The sequence below is a fragment of the Paramisgurnus dabryanus genome, chromosome 21 (genome assembly GCF_030506205.2).
Source record: "Paramisgurnus dabryanus chromosome 21, PD_genome_1.1, whole genome shotgun sequence".
Taxonomy (NCBI): Eukaryota; Metazoa; Chordata; class Actinopteri; order Cypriniformes; family Cobitidae; genus Paramisgurnus; species Paramisgurnus dabryanus.
The window spans coordinates 16,709,570-16,726,408 of NC_133357.1; the positions used below are offsets into that span (position 1 = coordinate 16,709,570).

General features: G+C 43.6%; 1 protein-coding gene across 3 annotated transcripts in view; it reads right to left on the minus strand.

Moving 5' to 3' along the window:
- The window catches only part of kcnab2b (potassium voltage-gated channel subfamily A regulatory beta subunit 2b), a 90,659-nt gene that overhangs the window by 19,315 nt on the left and 54,505 nt on the right, over positions 1 to 16,839 (minus strand). For all 3 annotated transcript variants that reach the window (XM_065285946.2, XM_065285944.2, XM_065285945.2), the window contains one exon: positions 7,226 to 7,270. In XM_065285946.2, the coding sequence (XP_065142018.1) occupies positions 7,226 to 7,270 (45 nt within the window). The remainder of the gene's footprint in view (positions 1 to 7,225; positions 7,271 to 16,839) is intronic.

The following is a 16,839-nucleotide window of genomic DNA, read 5'->3' on the forward strand; positions in this document are numbered from 1 at the left end:
TAGTAAAAAACGTCTCGGTTACGTATGTAACCCTCGTTCCCTGAAGGAAGGGAACGGAGACGTCACGTCGTGACCGACGAATTGGGAACCGCTCCGCGGGTGACCTATCTACTTCGAGAAACTATAAAAACGCCAATGAACTTGGCATGCAGGTATTTGCATAATGCCGGCGCCGCCCCGCCAGGTGCGTATATAAGCCGCAGGTGCACAATACCAAATTAGCTATATTATTGCTGAGAAGCCGAGCAGCAGTGCCCGGCCTGAAAACAGCAATGGAACAGCAAACTGTGGCGACGGGACGTGACGTCTCCGTTCCCTTCCTTCAGGGAACGAGGGTTACATACGTAACCGAGACGTTCCCTTTCAGTCGGTCACTACGACGTCACGTCGTGACCGACGAATTGGGAATCCCTACCAAAACGCCACTGCAGCTGAACCCTTCCAGTGTCTGTAAAAGCCCTCCGCCCTCCACATAGGGGGCGGAACCTAAGGCGAAATGCAGAAGGCCGGTCACTACCTGTTCCTTAACCCACGATAGTGAAGCAGCGAACTGGGGAAGCGTCTAAACTGAGCGGAGCTAGAACACTGCGGAAGCCATCCCCTAAGAAGGTTGAATGGATGACATAAAAATATGAAACAACCGATAGGTTGCTCATAAAAGTCTCTGAACAAAACATAGTATGCAGAGAGATGCAAAGCAGGCTCTGCTAAGGAAAACGTGGAGGATTAGTACCCCACGGAGTATACACACAAATGAACCCCACGTAGGGGACAAATGTGGACGCCTAGCCTACACAGGTTTACAGAAAATACAGCAGTGATAGGTTGACAGCGGATGCTCCGCAACACCAGCTATCAGGGCGGTGGAGGAGAGGCAAAAACAGTTTTTTAGACGTTTTTGCCCCGATGGCCTTCCATATTGGTGCAGATGTGCAGCACCAAAATAGAGGCTCCAAGCCGACACACGAGCCGACCCCCGGCATTCTTAACTAGTTAGTAGAAAGAACCCGAGTGGAAACCGGTTCGACACGAACACTATAGAATCTTGTGAACGTATTAGGTGTCGCCCAGCCTGCAGCTCTACAAATATCTGTTAGCGAGGAACCGCGAGCCAGTGCCCAAGATGATGCCACACTGCGTGTAGAGTGAGCACGTAAATTAAATGGACAAGGCACATTCTGCTTTTGATATGCAAGGGCTATAGTATCCACAATCCAATGGGACATCCTCTGCTTGGTGACAGCTTTTCCTTTCTGCTGACCACCGTAACAAACAAAGAGCTGATCTGAGGTCCTAAAACTTTGCGTCCTGTCTATATACACACGTAGTGCACGAACAGGGCATAACAAAGCCATGGCTGGGTCTGCCTCCTCCAAAGGCAGCGCTTGGAGGTTCACCACTTGATCTCTGAAAGGAGTGGTGGGAACTTTGGGCACAAAGCCGGGCCGGGGTCTCAGTGTTACGCTGGATGCAGCCGGCCCGAACTGAAGGCACGATTCGTCGACCGAAAATGCATGAATATCCCCTATCCTCTTAACAGAAGCCAAAGCAAGGAGAGTTAATGTTTTCATAGTAAGAAATTTAACACTCACACTATGCAGAGGCTCAAATGGGGCTTCCTGGAGTGATTTCAGCACCAAGGACAGGTCCCAAGGAGGAATAGAGGGAGGACGCGAAGGATTCAGTCTTCGAGCGCCTCTGAGAAATCTAATGACCAGGTCGTGCTGACCCACTGTTCTACCGTTTACGGGTGAATGGTGAGCTGATATCGCAGCGATATCGACTTTAATAGTGGATGGTGACAGCCTATTCTCCAAACGGCGCTGGAGATATAAAAGCACAACACTAATCGGGCATTCTCGGGGGTTTTCACTTTGGGAAGAACACCAGTCGACAAACAGGTTCCATTTAAGCGCGTAAGCCTGTCTCGTAGACGGCGCTCGCGCTGCAGCAATAGTGTTAGATACCTCTTGCGGTAAATCACTCAAATCCTCCGTGCCCCGTCCAGAGACCACACATGGAGGTTCCACAGGTCGGGGCGCGGGTGCCATAATGTGCCCTCTTGTTGAGAAAGAAGGTCCTTCCTCAGGGGAATCTTCCAAGGAGGGGCTGTCGCGAGGAGAGAGAGTTCTGGAAACCAACTCCTGGTTGTCCAATACGGTGCCACCAACAGCACGCTCTCCTCGTCCTCCCGGATTTTGCATAGGGTTTGCGCAATGAGGCTCACCGGAGGGAACGCGTATTTGCGCATGTTTCGCGGCCAGCTGTGTGCCAATGCATCCACGCCGAGCGAGTCGTCGGCTAGTGAATAGAACAGGCGACAATGGGTCGTCTCTGGGGAAGCAAACAGATCTATCTGCGCTTTGCCGAAACGTCTCCAAATCTGCTGAACCGCAATGGGGTGGAGTCGCCATTCGCCGGGACGCGCAGCCCGAGAGAGCGCATCCGCCTCTACATTGAGCGTGCCCGGGATGTAAATGGCACGAAGAGACCTCAAATTCTTCTGACTCCAAGTGAGGAGATGACGGGCGAGATGCGACAGGTGACGCGAGCGTAAACCGCCTTGACGATTGATGTACGCCACGGTCGCAGTGTTGTCTGTGCGAACTAATACATCTTTGCCCTGTAACTCGTTGCTGAAACGGACGAGCGCAAGATATACAGCCCACATTTCTCGGCAATTTATGTGCCAATGCAGCTGGGGTGCCGTCCAGACCCCCGAAGCCGCAAGCCCATCGTACGTGGCCCCCCACCCCGTGTCCGAAGCATCTGTGCATACTATTGCATGCCTGGAGACCTGTCTCAGAGGCACACCGGCTCGGAGAAACGCACGGTCTGACCACGGAGTGAAAGTGCGACGACACGCAGGTGTAATGATAACACGGTGAGTGCCGCGCAGCCACGCTCTCCTCGGGACTCGATCGTGAAGCCAATGCTGAAGCGGTCGCATATGGAGCAGTCCGAGCGGAGTTACAGCTGCGGCTGCTGCCATATGCCCCAAAAGCTTCTGAAATTGTTTCAGCGGGACCGCGCTCTTGCTCTTGAATGTATTCAGGCAAGTCAGAATCGACTGTACACGCGCTTCTGTTAGACGAGCTGTCAAATCGATCGAGTCCAGTTCCATACCGAGAAAAGAGATTCTCTGCACGGGGCAAAGCTTGCTCTTTTCCCAGTTGACCCGAAGACCCAAACGAGCGAGGTGTTTTAAAGTTAAATCTCTGTGATCGCACAGCGTCTGACGTGTTTGAGCTATTATTAGCCAATCGTCCAGATACGCGAGAATGCGCACACCTCTCTCTCTCAGGGGTTTTAAAGCCCCCTCCACTACTTTGGTGAATACACGGGGCGACAGAGAGAGCCCGAATGGGAGGACTTTGTACTGGTATGCTCGCCCCTCGAACGCAAAGCGGAGAAACGGCCTGTGCCGGGGGAGAATCGATACGTGGAAGTACGCGTCCTTCAGGTCGATAGATGCGAACCAATCGTTTGGACGAATGCATGGAAATATGCGTTTGGGCGTCAGCATCTTGAACGGCATTCTGTGAAGTGCACGGTTCAGCGAACGCAGGTCCAGGATCGGTCGCAAGCCGCCGCTTTTCTTGGGTACAATAAAGTAAGGGCTGTAAAACCCCGACCTCATCTCGGCTGGAGGGACCGGCTGGATCGCGTCTTTCGCCAATAAGACAGCGATCTCCGCACGGAGGACGTGCGCATCGGCAGCTCTCACCGTAGTGAAACGAACGCCGGAGAATTTGGGGGGACGCCGGGCAAATTGGATCGCATAGCCGAGACGAATCGTGCGTAAAAGCCAACGCGACGGGCTGGGAAGCTGTTTCCACGCCCCCAGACACCGTGCGAGGGGGACTAAAGGCACGATCGGTGTACCCGCGGCGGGCGCAACGGAGGTGATCGCCGGTGTGTGCGTAACGGCCGCACCGACAGCAGTGTTGTGTGTGATAACACTCACCTGAGTCCGTTGCTGGGTGGTTGAGTAAGGGAGGCTCTGCTGAAGACACCTCTCGCCACTCGATGCACCCTCTGGCGAAGGAGGAGGGAGACGATGGGTTATGAGCCCGTAGCTGTCTCCTACCGCCTGAGAAGTTGGAGAGCGCGGAGGGGTTATGAGCCCGAGCGCCGCTCTCGTTCTCCTCTGATGAGTCGGAGAACGAGGGGGGGTTATGAGCCCGCTCGTATCTCCGGCGCTCATCTGAAGACCTAGAGATGGAAGTGGAATTCGCTCTTTTTGTGAATTTGTGGGTGCCGACTGAAAAGTCGGCGGAACAGAAAAATGAAACAAAAGATTCCCCAACCGGCCCTCCTCCGGTGGGGGGAGTGGTGCCTTCACCATCTCCCGAAGAGCGATCCCCTCCATCTCTAGGTCGCCCGTCTCAGGGCCGCTTCGATCTCCTCTTTCCACCCTTCGGAGCGGGCTGAGCGGGCGGGGCGGGCTGCTGACGACCGGTTCCTCGCTTCTTAGAAGAGCCCCGGGGAGGAACGGAGGCGGCCGCCGCAGGACGCCCTCGGCGAGGAGCAGGCTGAGGCGCCGACGTGGATGGGGCAGGCGCAGGACGCTTCCGACGTGGCATGATTTGAGCTATGGCCTCAGTCTGCTTCTTGGCCGCGGAGAATTGCTGCGCAAACTCCTCGACCGTCTCGCCGAACAGGCCGGTCTGGGAAACCGGAGCATTCAGGAGCCGGGTTTTATCAGCATCCTTCATGTCCGCCAGACACAGCCAGAGATGGCGTTCCTGGACTACCAGGGTAGACATCGCACGCCCGACGGCGCGTGCGGTGACCTTGGTCGCACGAAGCGCCAGATCAGTGGCCGCACGCAGTTCAGAGAACTCCGCCGAGTCGTGACCTCCCGCGTGCAGGTCCCTCAGAGCCTTAGCCTGATGAACCTGCAGCAATGCCATGGCATGCAGGGCAGAGGCTGCCTCCCCACAAGCTTTGTAAGCAGCACCGGTCAGCGCCGAAGACTGCTTACAAGCCCGTGAGGGGAGAGTAGGCTGGTCCCGCCAGGAGGAAGCGACACCGGCCGGACACAACTGCATCGCGACCGGCCGCTCCACTGACGGGATACCAGTATACCCCCTGGCATCTCCACCCTCGAGAGAGGTGAGGGGTGAAGGCTGAAACGGCCGGTTCCGGGCGGAAAACGGGGTTTTCCACGACCGCGTCAGCTCTTCATGTACCTCGGGGAAGAAGGGCACCGGGGGCGAGGACTGAGAAGCCCTGGCACCCCCGAAGTACCAATCATCGAGGCGGGACGGTTCAGGTGGGGGAGGTTCAGTCCACTCCAAGCCGACCGCCGCCGCCGCCCGAGCGAGCATGGCTGCCATCTCGGGGTCGAACGCAGGACCCGCAACCCGACCCGAAGGCGGGAGCGGATCTGGATCGACGTCCGAGGCTGACAACCCCCCCCTCCGACGTTACGGTGGACATCGCGTCCGGTGGAGGCTCGACAGAGCGCGAGGACACCGTAGAACACGGGCCGCTCGTCTCCATCGGGACCTCCGCTGGCAACGGATCAGGGCGCTGGGAGCTGCTGGACGAACCAGCAGACCGACCCAGCACCGTTATACGGAGGTCATCCTTCGCAAGTTTGGTAGCTGCGCCCTTAGCAGCACCAGACTTGGAAGGCGGGCGCCGTTCCCGGAGAAACGACACCCGTCTCCGCAAATCCGCCATAGTCATGCCCTCACAAGTGGAGCATGAACTATCACGCAACGCTGCCTCTGCGTGCTGGAGCCCCAGACACGAAACACAGCGCTCGTGGCCATCCCGGGGAGCGATGAACACACCGCATCCAGAAACGGAACACGGGCGGAATGCCATCTTTAAAAAGACGCACCCGACCGTGACACGAATGAGTGACTGTCTTTAAAAAGACACAAAGCTCAAACGTGCTGCTCTTTTAGGGAAATCACTCTTTTTGTGCGAGCTGGTGAAACACACAGGGAGAGGCAAACGCACTCACTCAACTCAAGTCCTAAAAGAGACAGAGAGAGAGAGAGAGAGAAAAGGGTGGAGAAACACTGCGAGCCTCCGCTGAGGTGTCTTTGCCCAACCAACTTCAGCAAGCTGAGATCTTTTTCCTCCAAGAACAGGGATCTACGAAGATCAGTATACGCTTCTCGAGAGCAGATGTCTGCCGGCTTCGAAGCAAAAAGCTAATTTGGTATTGTGCACCTGCGGCTTATATACGCACCTGGCGGGGCGGCGCCGGCATTATGCAAATACCTGCATGCCAAGTTCATTGGCGTTTTTATAGTTTCTCGAAGTAGATAGGTCACCCGCGGAGCGGTTCCCAATTCGTCGGTCACGACGTGACGTCGTAGTGACCGACTGAAAGGGAACTGTGGAGTTATCCTTTAAACCTTAATTACTATCTATTTAACTGGGCTATCAATATATTCAATGTTGTATTAAATTAGTTAAATATTCATTTATTTTTATCTAATTAAATGTGTTAATCTTATTAAGTTTTTCTTTCATGCAAGTAATAATCTAACATAATCTTACATTCGTTTTTTTTAAAGATGAAGTGTGTAAATTTTAGCGAAATCTAAAGGTGCGAATTGCAACCAACGGCACATAGAGAAGCTATGGTAGCCCCCACAGATGTTGTCTGTGACAGTAGAGAATAGCCAGTCAAGCAATGGCCCAAATGGCGACTTCCATGTAAGGGGACCCGCAGTTTACGTAGATAAAAATGACTTATTCTACGGTAATACAAACAATACAGTTCATTATGTAAGATCTTTATACACCACCGATAATATAGTTATGTATATTATATTGCATTTCTGTCAAGAGATCACTTAAAATGTTACATACTGCACCTTTAAAGCATAATTTCCCTTTTATGGTAAATTAAGGCCAATTTTTGAAGATTATTTATGGTAAAATCACAGGAGATATTTCAAATATTTAAAACTGCAGTCATTCCAGTACTGTATAGTAGTCGAGGCCAAAATTAGACATCTTCCCCAGGGGAAGGTTTCGCCTCAGTGCTCACACACAGTACAGTGAATAGTAGGATGAATAAAAGCTGATGTCCCCTTTTTGTGAAAACTCCATATTAGTCATTTACGAACTAACAGGAGCTGCAGGGTACAGCAAGCATCCTCCTATTGAGATAATGCAAGAATAAGAGAATCACGAACAAACATGGCAAGTCAAATCAAATGCTCATCAGTGTGTTATAGATCAATATCTTTACCTCCATCCTTTCTTCTTGATGATATTGCCAAGAACCATTTCAGCCCTGTAAAAAACCACAGAATTAGTTATCAGGCTGTTAATTTAGCCTAAAACATCATAACACAGGCAGAAAGCAAAACTCTTCTCTTCAGTGGGGATTCCCTTTTCTCGGCCTCTGGAGAAATAAGCTAGTGAACCGGAACATGCCAGGAACTCCCTTCGTTTTTTTTTTTGTTGAAAGAGTGTAGGAGCACGTTTAATGACAGATGTTACATTCCTGCCCTCAGGACCGATATGTTCTTCATGAATGGTTCTCCCATCCGCTTTCGTCTTCCTATGCACGAGTCATCACGGCAGCTTGTAACAAATGAAGCGCTCTTCTGATGAAAGCTCCAGAGGGCAGCAGATGTCCTCAGATGTTCTTGCAAACCCCATCAAATTTCCTCTTTAATCTAACGGGTGATCCAGATGATTGTGAACATATAAAGACAGTGCTGATAGGGGCGAGTATATGGGTATGAGTGATAAAGGACAGATTGTTTATCTGCATCTATGTGTTTATTATTCGGCATGATCTATCAACGCTCTAAGTCTCACGGTCAGCTTTACCTGGCATCAAACACTGATGGTACATGAAGCATGACAAATTAAAGGTTATGTCCCTTTAAACTAAGGTCCGTTTTATTAAAGTAGCATTGTGGATTGTTGGCTGGATTTTTACTGAGTCAGGATATCCTCTGAACTTTATCAGCAATTTCCTGATGTTACAGTTCCACAGTATTGCAGAAAAACAGACGGCACTGCTAAATTTACTGCGAGACGGCAGTTTTGTGGCAATTCACCCTTTTCGTCTTTTTTATTTCTTCTTACACCAGTCAAATTTGCTTACAGACCAATTCTCTTTAACTGTAAGCTGTTTTAAACATACTGTAGGTACAGTAAGCTACATTTAAATGTTTATTGTCGCTCACGCATTAAAGGGCACATATTTTACTAGGTGTTTGGACACAAATGTGTGTTGGCAGTGTGTGAACACAATCCCCCTACAATGAAAAAAATCCACAATTTTTTTTTAATCCCAATTAAACCAAAGCAGTCTCATTAGACCTGCTGTTTAGATTCTCTGGTTAATGTGATGTCACACAAATAAAGGCTCGCCACAACCCACCTGGATGAATTTAATTATTATGTAAGCTATTTAAACATAGTCTTCAGATGAGATGTTAAACCGAGGTCCTGACTCTCTGTGGTCATTAAAAATCCCAGGATGTCATTCGAAAAAGAGTAGGGGTGTGCCCCTGCATCCTGGCCAAACTTGCCCATTGGCCTACTAAAACATCCCCTTGTAAGATAATTTCCTAAATAAGATAGCACCTCCCCAAAGGACACTGCATGGGGGCAAAGTGAGTGCGCGGGAAAAGCCACTCTCCACGATTCACAGTGGACTTCCCACTGAGACACATTTGGGTTTCAAAGACACACCTTTAGGGTGTCATACATTTGTATTCTTTTCTCTAAAAGCAAACTGTATATGAAATGCTACATGCACAAAGAATCTAAAATCTGTATCTTATTTGTTTTCTATTGGAATGTCTCATTGCAAGTGGTTACAGGTCTCACTCATATAACAACAGAATTCAATGTTAAAGTATATGTGAAACTTCATTCAATGTTGATAGACACCTCCCTTTCTAAGCATAAACCAATCACCCACTGTATACAGATTAAGGACAGCCCTTAGTTTTACCAACAACCAATCAGCACCAAATTCCTATATGCTTTGTTCTCTGGTTATTTAAGGAGATCTGTAGAAGATTTAGGCGGGACTTTCAATATCGAGAAATGTACCCCCATGATGTTGTCCTGGCACAGCATCATGTATTGTCATTTTACTTTGAGGAATCTGTAACCAGATCTCCATCTCCTTACCAGGTATGCAACGGTTTTTGTTTATTTCGTATTTGAATTGGAATGTAAATTGGCTTCTGAATTATGTTTTACCTACCTGGTTAATAAATTGTTACATTTTATTCATTCTAATCTTCTCTGTATCATTAACTATTCTAATTTACTATAAGTATTACGAGATCCTTTATCACCATAAATCTACGACCGGGGTATAAATTCATGCTAATTGTCTATACCGATGAACTAAGATGTACAGCCATTACTTTACTATATGTGGGCTATCAGATGATAAGTCAGGACCTCTGATCAGTATCTCTACTATAATTATAGTTTCTGAGTTCTGTATTAAGTTGTATATAGTTGGCTGGGGTTGCGTAAGTATTTTATAATAATAATGAAGGGCACGCCAGCATGGGGCAGTTGCTTCAACCATTTCCTCTGGTTACACGGATAGACTAATTATTTAACCCTAACTAAGTTGTGGATAATTGTGATGATTATTCGAGGGCTATATAAGTCAGGACCTCTGGTGTGGTTGAGTTTATGTTTCAGAATCCGCACAACGGCCGGTGTGGGCTGATATGATATTGGTAATCGAATGAATGAGTTCAATGTTAACATGAGTAAATAGAATGATCAAATGTTTATCCAAATTCTATATTTATATAAATTTGATTCATATTACAATACGTTTTATATCTTTGGAGTCAGATTATAAAGTTGCGTAATGTTAAAACCGGAAGCACCGGAAAAGACCGAATGCGCTATAAACCGGCCATGCCGTTTGGATTCCGTCGTTGGGCCAAACGGATGGATGGGGTCATATTTGGACCCTTACAAAGTGGTGATTCCCGGGACGTGATATTCAACCAGTGAGAAAATCTTATCAAAATGTACAAAGTACGACTGATTCGATCCCTGGAGAATAAGAGTCTTTTCATGGAGCTAAAGGTTTGAACTTCTTCTATTTCTTCAGCTGATGTGGTAAGTCAATCTTTTCTTTGCCTTTTAAAAATGTTTAAGGGAATGTTTTAAACATCCCACATTTATGAAATAGGTTGTAAATATACCTAATGTTAGACTGGAAATCAAATCCGGTGGGGCCTTTAAGAATGAAATGAAACCACATTATCAAAAAATGTTGTGTAACGCTATATGAAGAATGAATTGCTTTGCTCTGTTAAGATCTTTTGTTTACGTGCCTACGGACAACAAAAGATCGTCTTTCATTGGAGTTAAATCATCCAAAATTTGTTCTGATTCTCAAACAAGGAAAACATCTAGAATCTAAATTTAAATCACCAAATTCTACACAATTGTTTTTGTTGTGACAGCAAATGCACAACCTAGAAAAGATAGCTAACAAACTTTAACAATTAAAAAATGATGTTGGATGATTTAAACTAATGCAATTAATGTGTTTGCATGTAAAAGGAGGACTTGGACAGTTGAGATGTGATAAGCTTACAGATAGTAAGGTTTTTAGATGCTGCATTTGTATGGAGATGTGATGTTTGACTATCAAGGGTAGCTCTCCGGGGAGTCTACTGTATTCAAGGTTGTGAGTGAGCCTTCTAAAAGATCACTCTGGACTGAATGAGGATTAAATCAGGAAGTCATATTACAATTACAAACTTCTAATTCAATGTATTCCTCCATTGATGAGATACAATTAAACAAAATCTAAAATTGTTGCAGGAAAATATAATGTTGTTCTAGGCCAATAAAACACAAATGGTCTTATCTTTCACTGTGAGAAACCCAACTGAGATTAAAAGGGGCTTTCCCCCACTCGGATAACGGGCTATCCATTGTTCCCAAGAGAGAACATTGTTTTTAAGGGAGACACTTGTTTTTAAGAGGAATACATTAGCATGAACCAATGAAAATCTGTGCCTCACACCAGTCTGTCCAGGGCTGACACCTTTTCACATTCAAATATATTGATACAGGAACATCTTGCAAACTAAAAACATCAATCTGGTAATCCTTAAGAGATCAGTAATGAATGTATTTTTAATTAATATTATTTTTAATATAATGTAATCTACATTGTGCTCAAGTTGCAATATACATTATATTATAATGGCCAAACAGGCCTCAGATGGTAAATATTGTGGTGTATTACATGTATGTATACTATATGAAACAACTTACACAGGCCAAACTCACAGAATTGGTTCACTACACAGTGTGTCAAGGAGCGGAGCACGCTGTCACGTGTTGCCATGTTTTAACACTGAAAAATTACATGACACTCGTGATGATAGTGAACCAAATCTCCTTCATTGGAAATCCCTAACCCTTTTTTTAATCCAATACAGAGGTCTATTTTAATCATTTGGTAACTAAACCTATGATAAATGCTGAACACATCAAACAAAAGAGTCCTTTTGGGTCAGAGATCTGAAGCAGTCAAAGGTGTGATGAGCTGATGAATTGCCCACAGGTCTGACTGAACTGAGCAACTTAAAATGAAGCCATTTGAGCTTATGGAAAAGTTCTCCAGCAGAAATGGAGTTTGAATGCTCACAGCAGACAGCAAGGGTTTAGATGCTTTCACAGCTTAAAGTAATATGCTGTCGGACTACACTGCAATAGCAGTAGTCAATAAAAAAAAAACTCTGACCAAAGGATGTAAAGCAAATTTAATCTCTGAAAATAAATTTGCAAAATAATATGACAATGGTACATCTATTCCCTAATGACTGATCACCAAAAGGAGAAATTGTACCGCATGTCTTAATGCAAATTGCATAAAGGGTTAAAAACTAAATTGCTTCTCTGTTTGTCTTTTTATCAGGTTGAAAGCTGTAAATCCTGGCCAGAGATGTCTGGCCACATCAAAGACAGCGAACCCTGCAGAAAAACAATCTAGAAAACTGAGGATGGGTGCGAAGACATTCAAAGGCCATTTTACACCTCACTACACTATACCATCACGAATAGACATGGCCTCAAAATTTGCAACACTAATTGTTAGAGATAAAATCCACCCATCTTTCAGACAAACACTGACTGTACAGCACACACATTGACTAAAACAATCTCGTAACACATCTGGTATAGACGTAAAGACTATCCAGACATAAACACTACACACCACACAACATATTCCAAACTTAACATTACATTTTAAAATCAACATTCTCCTGTTACACAACAGAGACATCTAATCCAACACAAATTCTAAGTGATATCATTCACACCCATATTAGCAAAACTACAACATTCATAAGAAACTTACATGGCAAAGTCACACTTTGATGATTATGTTTCTAATTGCAATAACAAACTTACTGTCTAAATCTCAAATCAATAATCTGACTGTTGTTGTCATAAGTGAGGACCAGTTGGCGCCCTGATCCTCAACTTATCACTAAACAACAGCACAAACAATTTTCAAGAATCAATCAAACCATTTACATCTCAACTCCTAATATCAAATGTGACTTAGCCGACATATCAGATACACACCTATATAAGTATTCACATATCTCTACACTCATACACCTACTTATACACGCAAACACATTGAAATCTGAGATTCTAAATCTTCAAATGTATGGACTATACATACACATTCACATACAGATACATATACACATAGGCACATACCTGCACACATAGAAATCTAACATGAGATTCTGAATCTTCAATTGTGCTCATGGACTCAACATGTTCTGAACATATACTAAGTTAATCTTAGGCCTACAAGGTGCTTATATTAGAAAATTCAGAGTTCCCTCAACATTCATGATAGATGTGTGCATGGTATGATTACAACATTATGTGCTTATTATTATTATTATTATTATTATTGTTATATATGGTCTACCATGCCCATACCTAAATCTATTGTAGCAATATTTTACTATCACGTTTATTGATACACCCTATGAGATGCTTTACCAAATTTTACTTTAACATGTTCCGTTATTTTTTTTTTACATGACCCAATATATGCATACCTGAATGTTATTTAACACTTTCTGGTTTTTATTTTCTTTTATTTTCACATGACCCAATATGCATACTTGAAGAAGGTTATTTTTACATTTTCTGGGTTTTATTTTCATACAATCTATAATATGCATACCTGAAGAAGGTTATTTTTACATTTTCTGGGTTTATTTTCATACAATCTATAACATGCATACCTGAAGATCATTTTAACCATTCCTGGGTTTTATTTTCATACAATCTGTAACATGCATATCTCAAGGTTATTTTAACATTTTATTTTCTGGGTTTTATTTTTATAATATGCATACCTCAATGTTATGCATTGTTGTTTTAACCTGATCTTTTGCATCTTCTTCTTCAATATCCAGAGACCAAGTACATTTAAATTCAACTAAACTCCAAATACAACAGTGGGAAAGAACATTGGTAATTTTATAGATCAGATATATTTGACCTGGTGAGACCGTACCACTTGCACTTTTCACATCAAGGTATCATGTGCTATGTTTTTTATTTATTCTATTTATGGTTTGCCCTATGAATCTCTTGATAATGTTGCTGAGTCTATCAGTATTGATCAATGTTCAATCAATGAATGGTCCTTAAGATGTGCAGGTGTTTCACACAGTGATGTATTGTCAATGACATGATCCCCACCTGACGATGTCTGAAATCAGAGGAGATCACCGTTCAGAGGTGACAACTTTCTTCAAAGGGACAGAACGTCTAAAAACAGGTGGTTTTTTCGCAAAAGAATGGGACATTCATTGAACAAAGCACGCAGGCCTTGGTTGACACACTGAACTTGAACACTACGAACACTACAGAGATTGGACACCACCAAGAGCTAACATCTTACTGCATGTTGATCTCATCGGGACTGTTATGTTCTCCGATATGATCAAGCGGCGGAGCTGTAAGATAATTTCCTAAATAAGATAGCACCTCCCCAAAGGACACTGCATGGGGGCAAAGTGAGTGCGCGGGAAAAGCCACTCTCCACGATTCACAGTGGACTTCCCACTGAGACACATTTGGGTTTCAAAGACACACCTTTAGGGTGTCATACATTTGTATTCTTTTCTCTAAAAGCAAACTGTATATGAAATGCTACATGCACAAAGAATCTAAAATCTGTATCTTATTTGTTTTCTATTGGAATGTCTCATTGCAAGTGGTTACAGGTCTCACTCATATAACAACAGAATTCAATGTTAAAGTATATGTGAAACTTCATTCAATGTTGATAGACACCTCCCTTTCTAAGCATAAACCAATCACCCACTGTATACAGATTAAGGACAGCCCTTAGTTTTACCAACAACCAATCAGCACCAAATTCCTATATGCTTTGTTCTCTGGTTATTTAAGGAGATCTGTAGAAGATTTAGGCGGGACTTTCAATATCGAGAAATGTACCCCCATGATGTTGTCCTGGCACAGCATCATGTATTGTCATTTTACTTTGAGGAATCTGTAACCAGATCTCCATCTCCTTACCAGGTATGCAACGGTTTTTGTTTATTTCGTATTTGAATTGGAATGTAAATTGGCTTCTGAATTATGTTTTACCTACCTGGTTAATAAATTGTTACATTTTATTCATTCTAATCTTCTCTGTATCATTAACTATTCTAATTTACTATAAGTATTACGAGATCCTTTATCACCATAAATCTACGACCGGGGTATAAATTCATGCTAATTGTCTATACCGATGAACTAAGATGTACAGCCATTACTTTACTATATGTGGGCTATCAGATGATAAGTCAGGACCTCTGATCAGTATCTCTACTATAATTATAGTTTCTGAGTTCTGTATTAAGTTGTATATAGTTGGCTGGGGTTGCGTAAGTATTTTATAATAATAATGAAGGGCACGCCAGCATGGGGCAGTTGCTTCAACCATTTCCTCTGGTTACACGGATAGACTAATTATTTAACCCTAACTAAGTTGTGGATAATTGTGATGATTATTCGAGGGCTATATAAGTCAGGACCTCTGGTGTGGTTGAGTTTATGTTTCAGAATCCGCACAACGGCCGGTGTGGGCTGATATGATATTGGTAATCGAATGAATGAGTTCAATGTTAACATGAGTAAATAGAATGATCAAATGTTTATCCAAATTCTATATTTATATAAATTTGATTCATATTACAATACGTTTTATATCTTTGGAGTCAGATTATAAAGTTGCGTAATGTTAAAACCGGAAGCACCGGAAAAGACCGAATGCGCTATAAACCGACCATGCCGTTTGGATTCCGTCGTTGGGCCAAACGGATGGATGGGGTCATATTTGGACCCTTACACCCTCATATACTAATTGGCTATATCACTCTGTCTCCTCTCCACTAATAAGCTGGTGTGTGGTGGGCGTTCTGGCGCAATATGGCTGCCGACGCATCATCCAGGTGGATGCTGCACATTGGTGGTGGTCGAGGAGATTCCCCCATTCATATGTAAAGAAAAAGCGCTATATAAATGTAACAAATAAATAAATTAATTAATTAATTAAATAAAAACAATACAGTGCTAGACACGTCAATACAGACTAGGATTAAAATGCATCACTCAGTTTCATATCATATGTATCAGCGGTCCCATCTCCGTGTAAAGACCCCTGGTGTAACATATTTCACATGAGCAGCAAGTTATCAACTCCCCCAGTAAGATGCTGCTCTAAAAAATTGATCCATGTGTTTTATCTTTAATATGCTTATCACATTCCTTCATCTTATTACGGTATGTCGTAGCCAGGAAATCGATCTCAGAGATAAACACTCTCAATCAAATACATATTGAATGCATTAGCTTCCTGTGTCTAAGATGCATGTTTCCTGGTTTTAAAGCTATATTAAAGCGTATGTGAAATTGATCATTCACGATACATTTTCGTTCAGTTTTTTTTTTTTTGTCTTAAGTTCTGGTAACACTTTACAATAAGGTTCATTAGTTAACATTAGTTAAAGGGGACAGAGAATGAAAAACCATTTTTACCTTGTCTTTGTTGAATAATGGTCGTCTATCCGCATTCACGAGCATTCAAAAAGTGCTAGACATGCTAAACATCTCAGTCTCATAGAAATTCCTCTTTTAGAAATGTCAGCCAGAAAACGGCCCAATCTGAAAAACTGATGCTTATGACATCACAAGCATCTCACTGCCCCTCCACTTTAAAATAATTGGCTGCATTTTTTGAGTGGCAGCAAAGTCAGCCAATCAGTAATGAGATTGCAAGTTAAGTCAGTAGGGGGAGCCAAATAGGTGCAAAACCACTTGTTTAAAATCTCCCACCCTAATAGAGCTATCTGAGAGAGGTTTTTAGGAAGCTTGTAAGGCATTACAGACCCAAACAAAACATTTTTGTCTACATGTCACATCACAGAACAAGGATAAATACCCCGTTCAATCATTCTATGTCACCTTTAATGTATAAACGAACATTAACAAACCATGAGCAATACATTTGTTACATTCTTTATTAATCCTTGTTAATGTAAGTAAATACAGATAAAGCTATTCATTGTTAGTTCACAGTGCATTAACTAACGTTAACAAGATTTTAATAAAGTATTAGTAATTGTTGAAATTAACATTAACAAAGATTAATAAATGCTGTATAAGTGTGCAGTTCATTATTAGTTCATGTTAACTAATGTAGTTAACTAATGAACCTTTTTGTAAAGTGTTACCCACGTTCTTTAAAAGAACAGAGGCAAACATAGCACATGGTTTGTGTTAAAGCAAGAA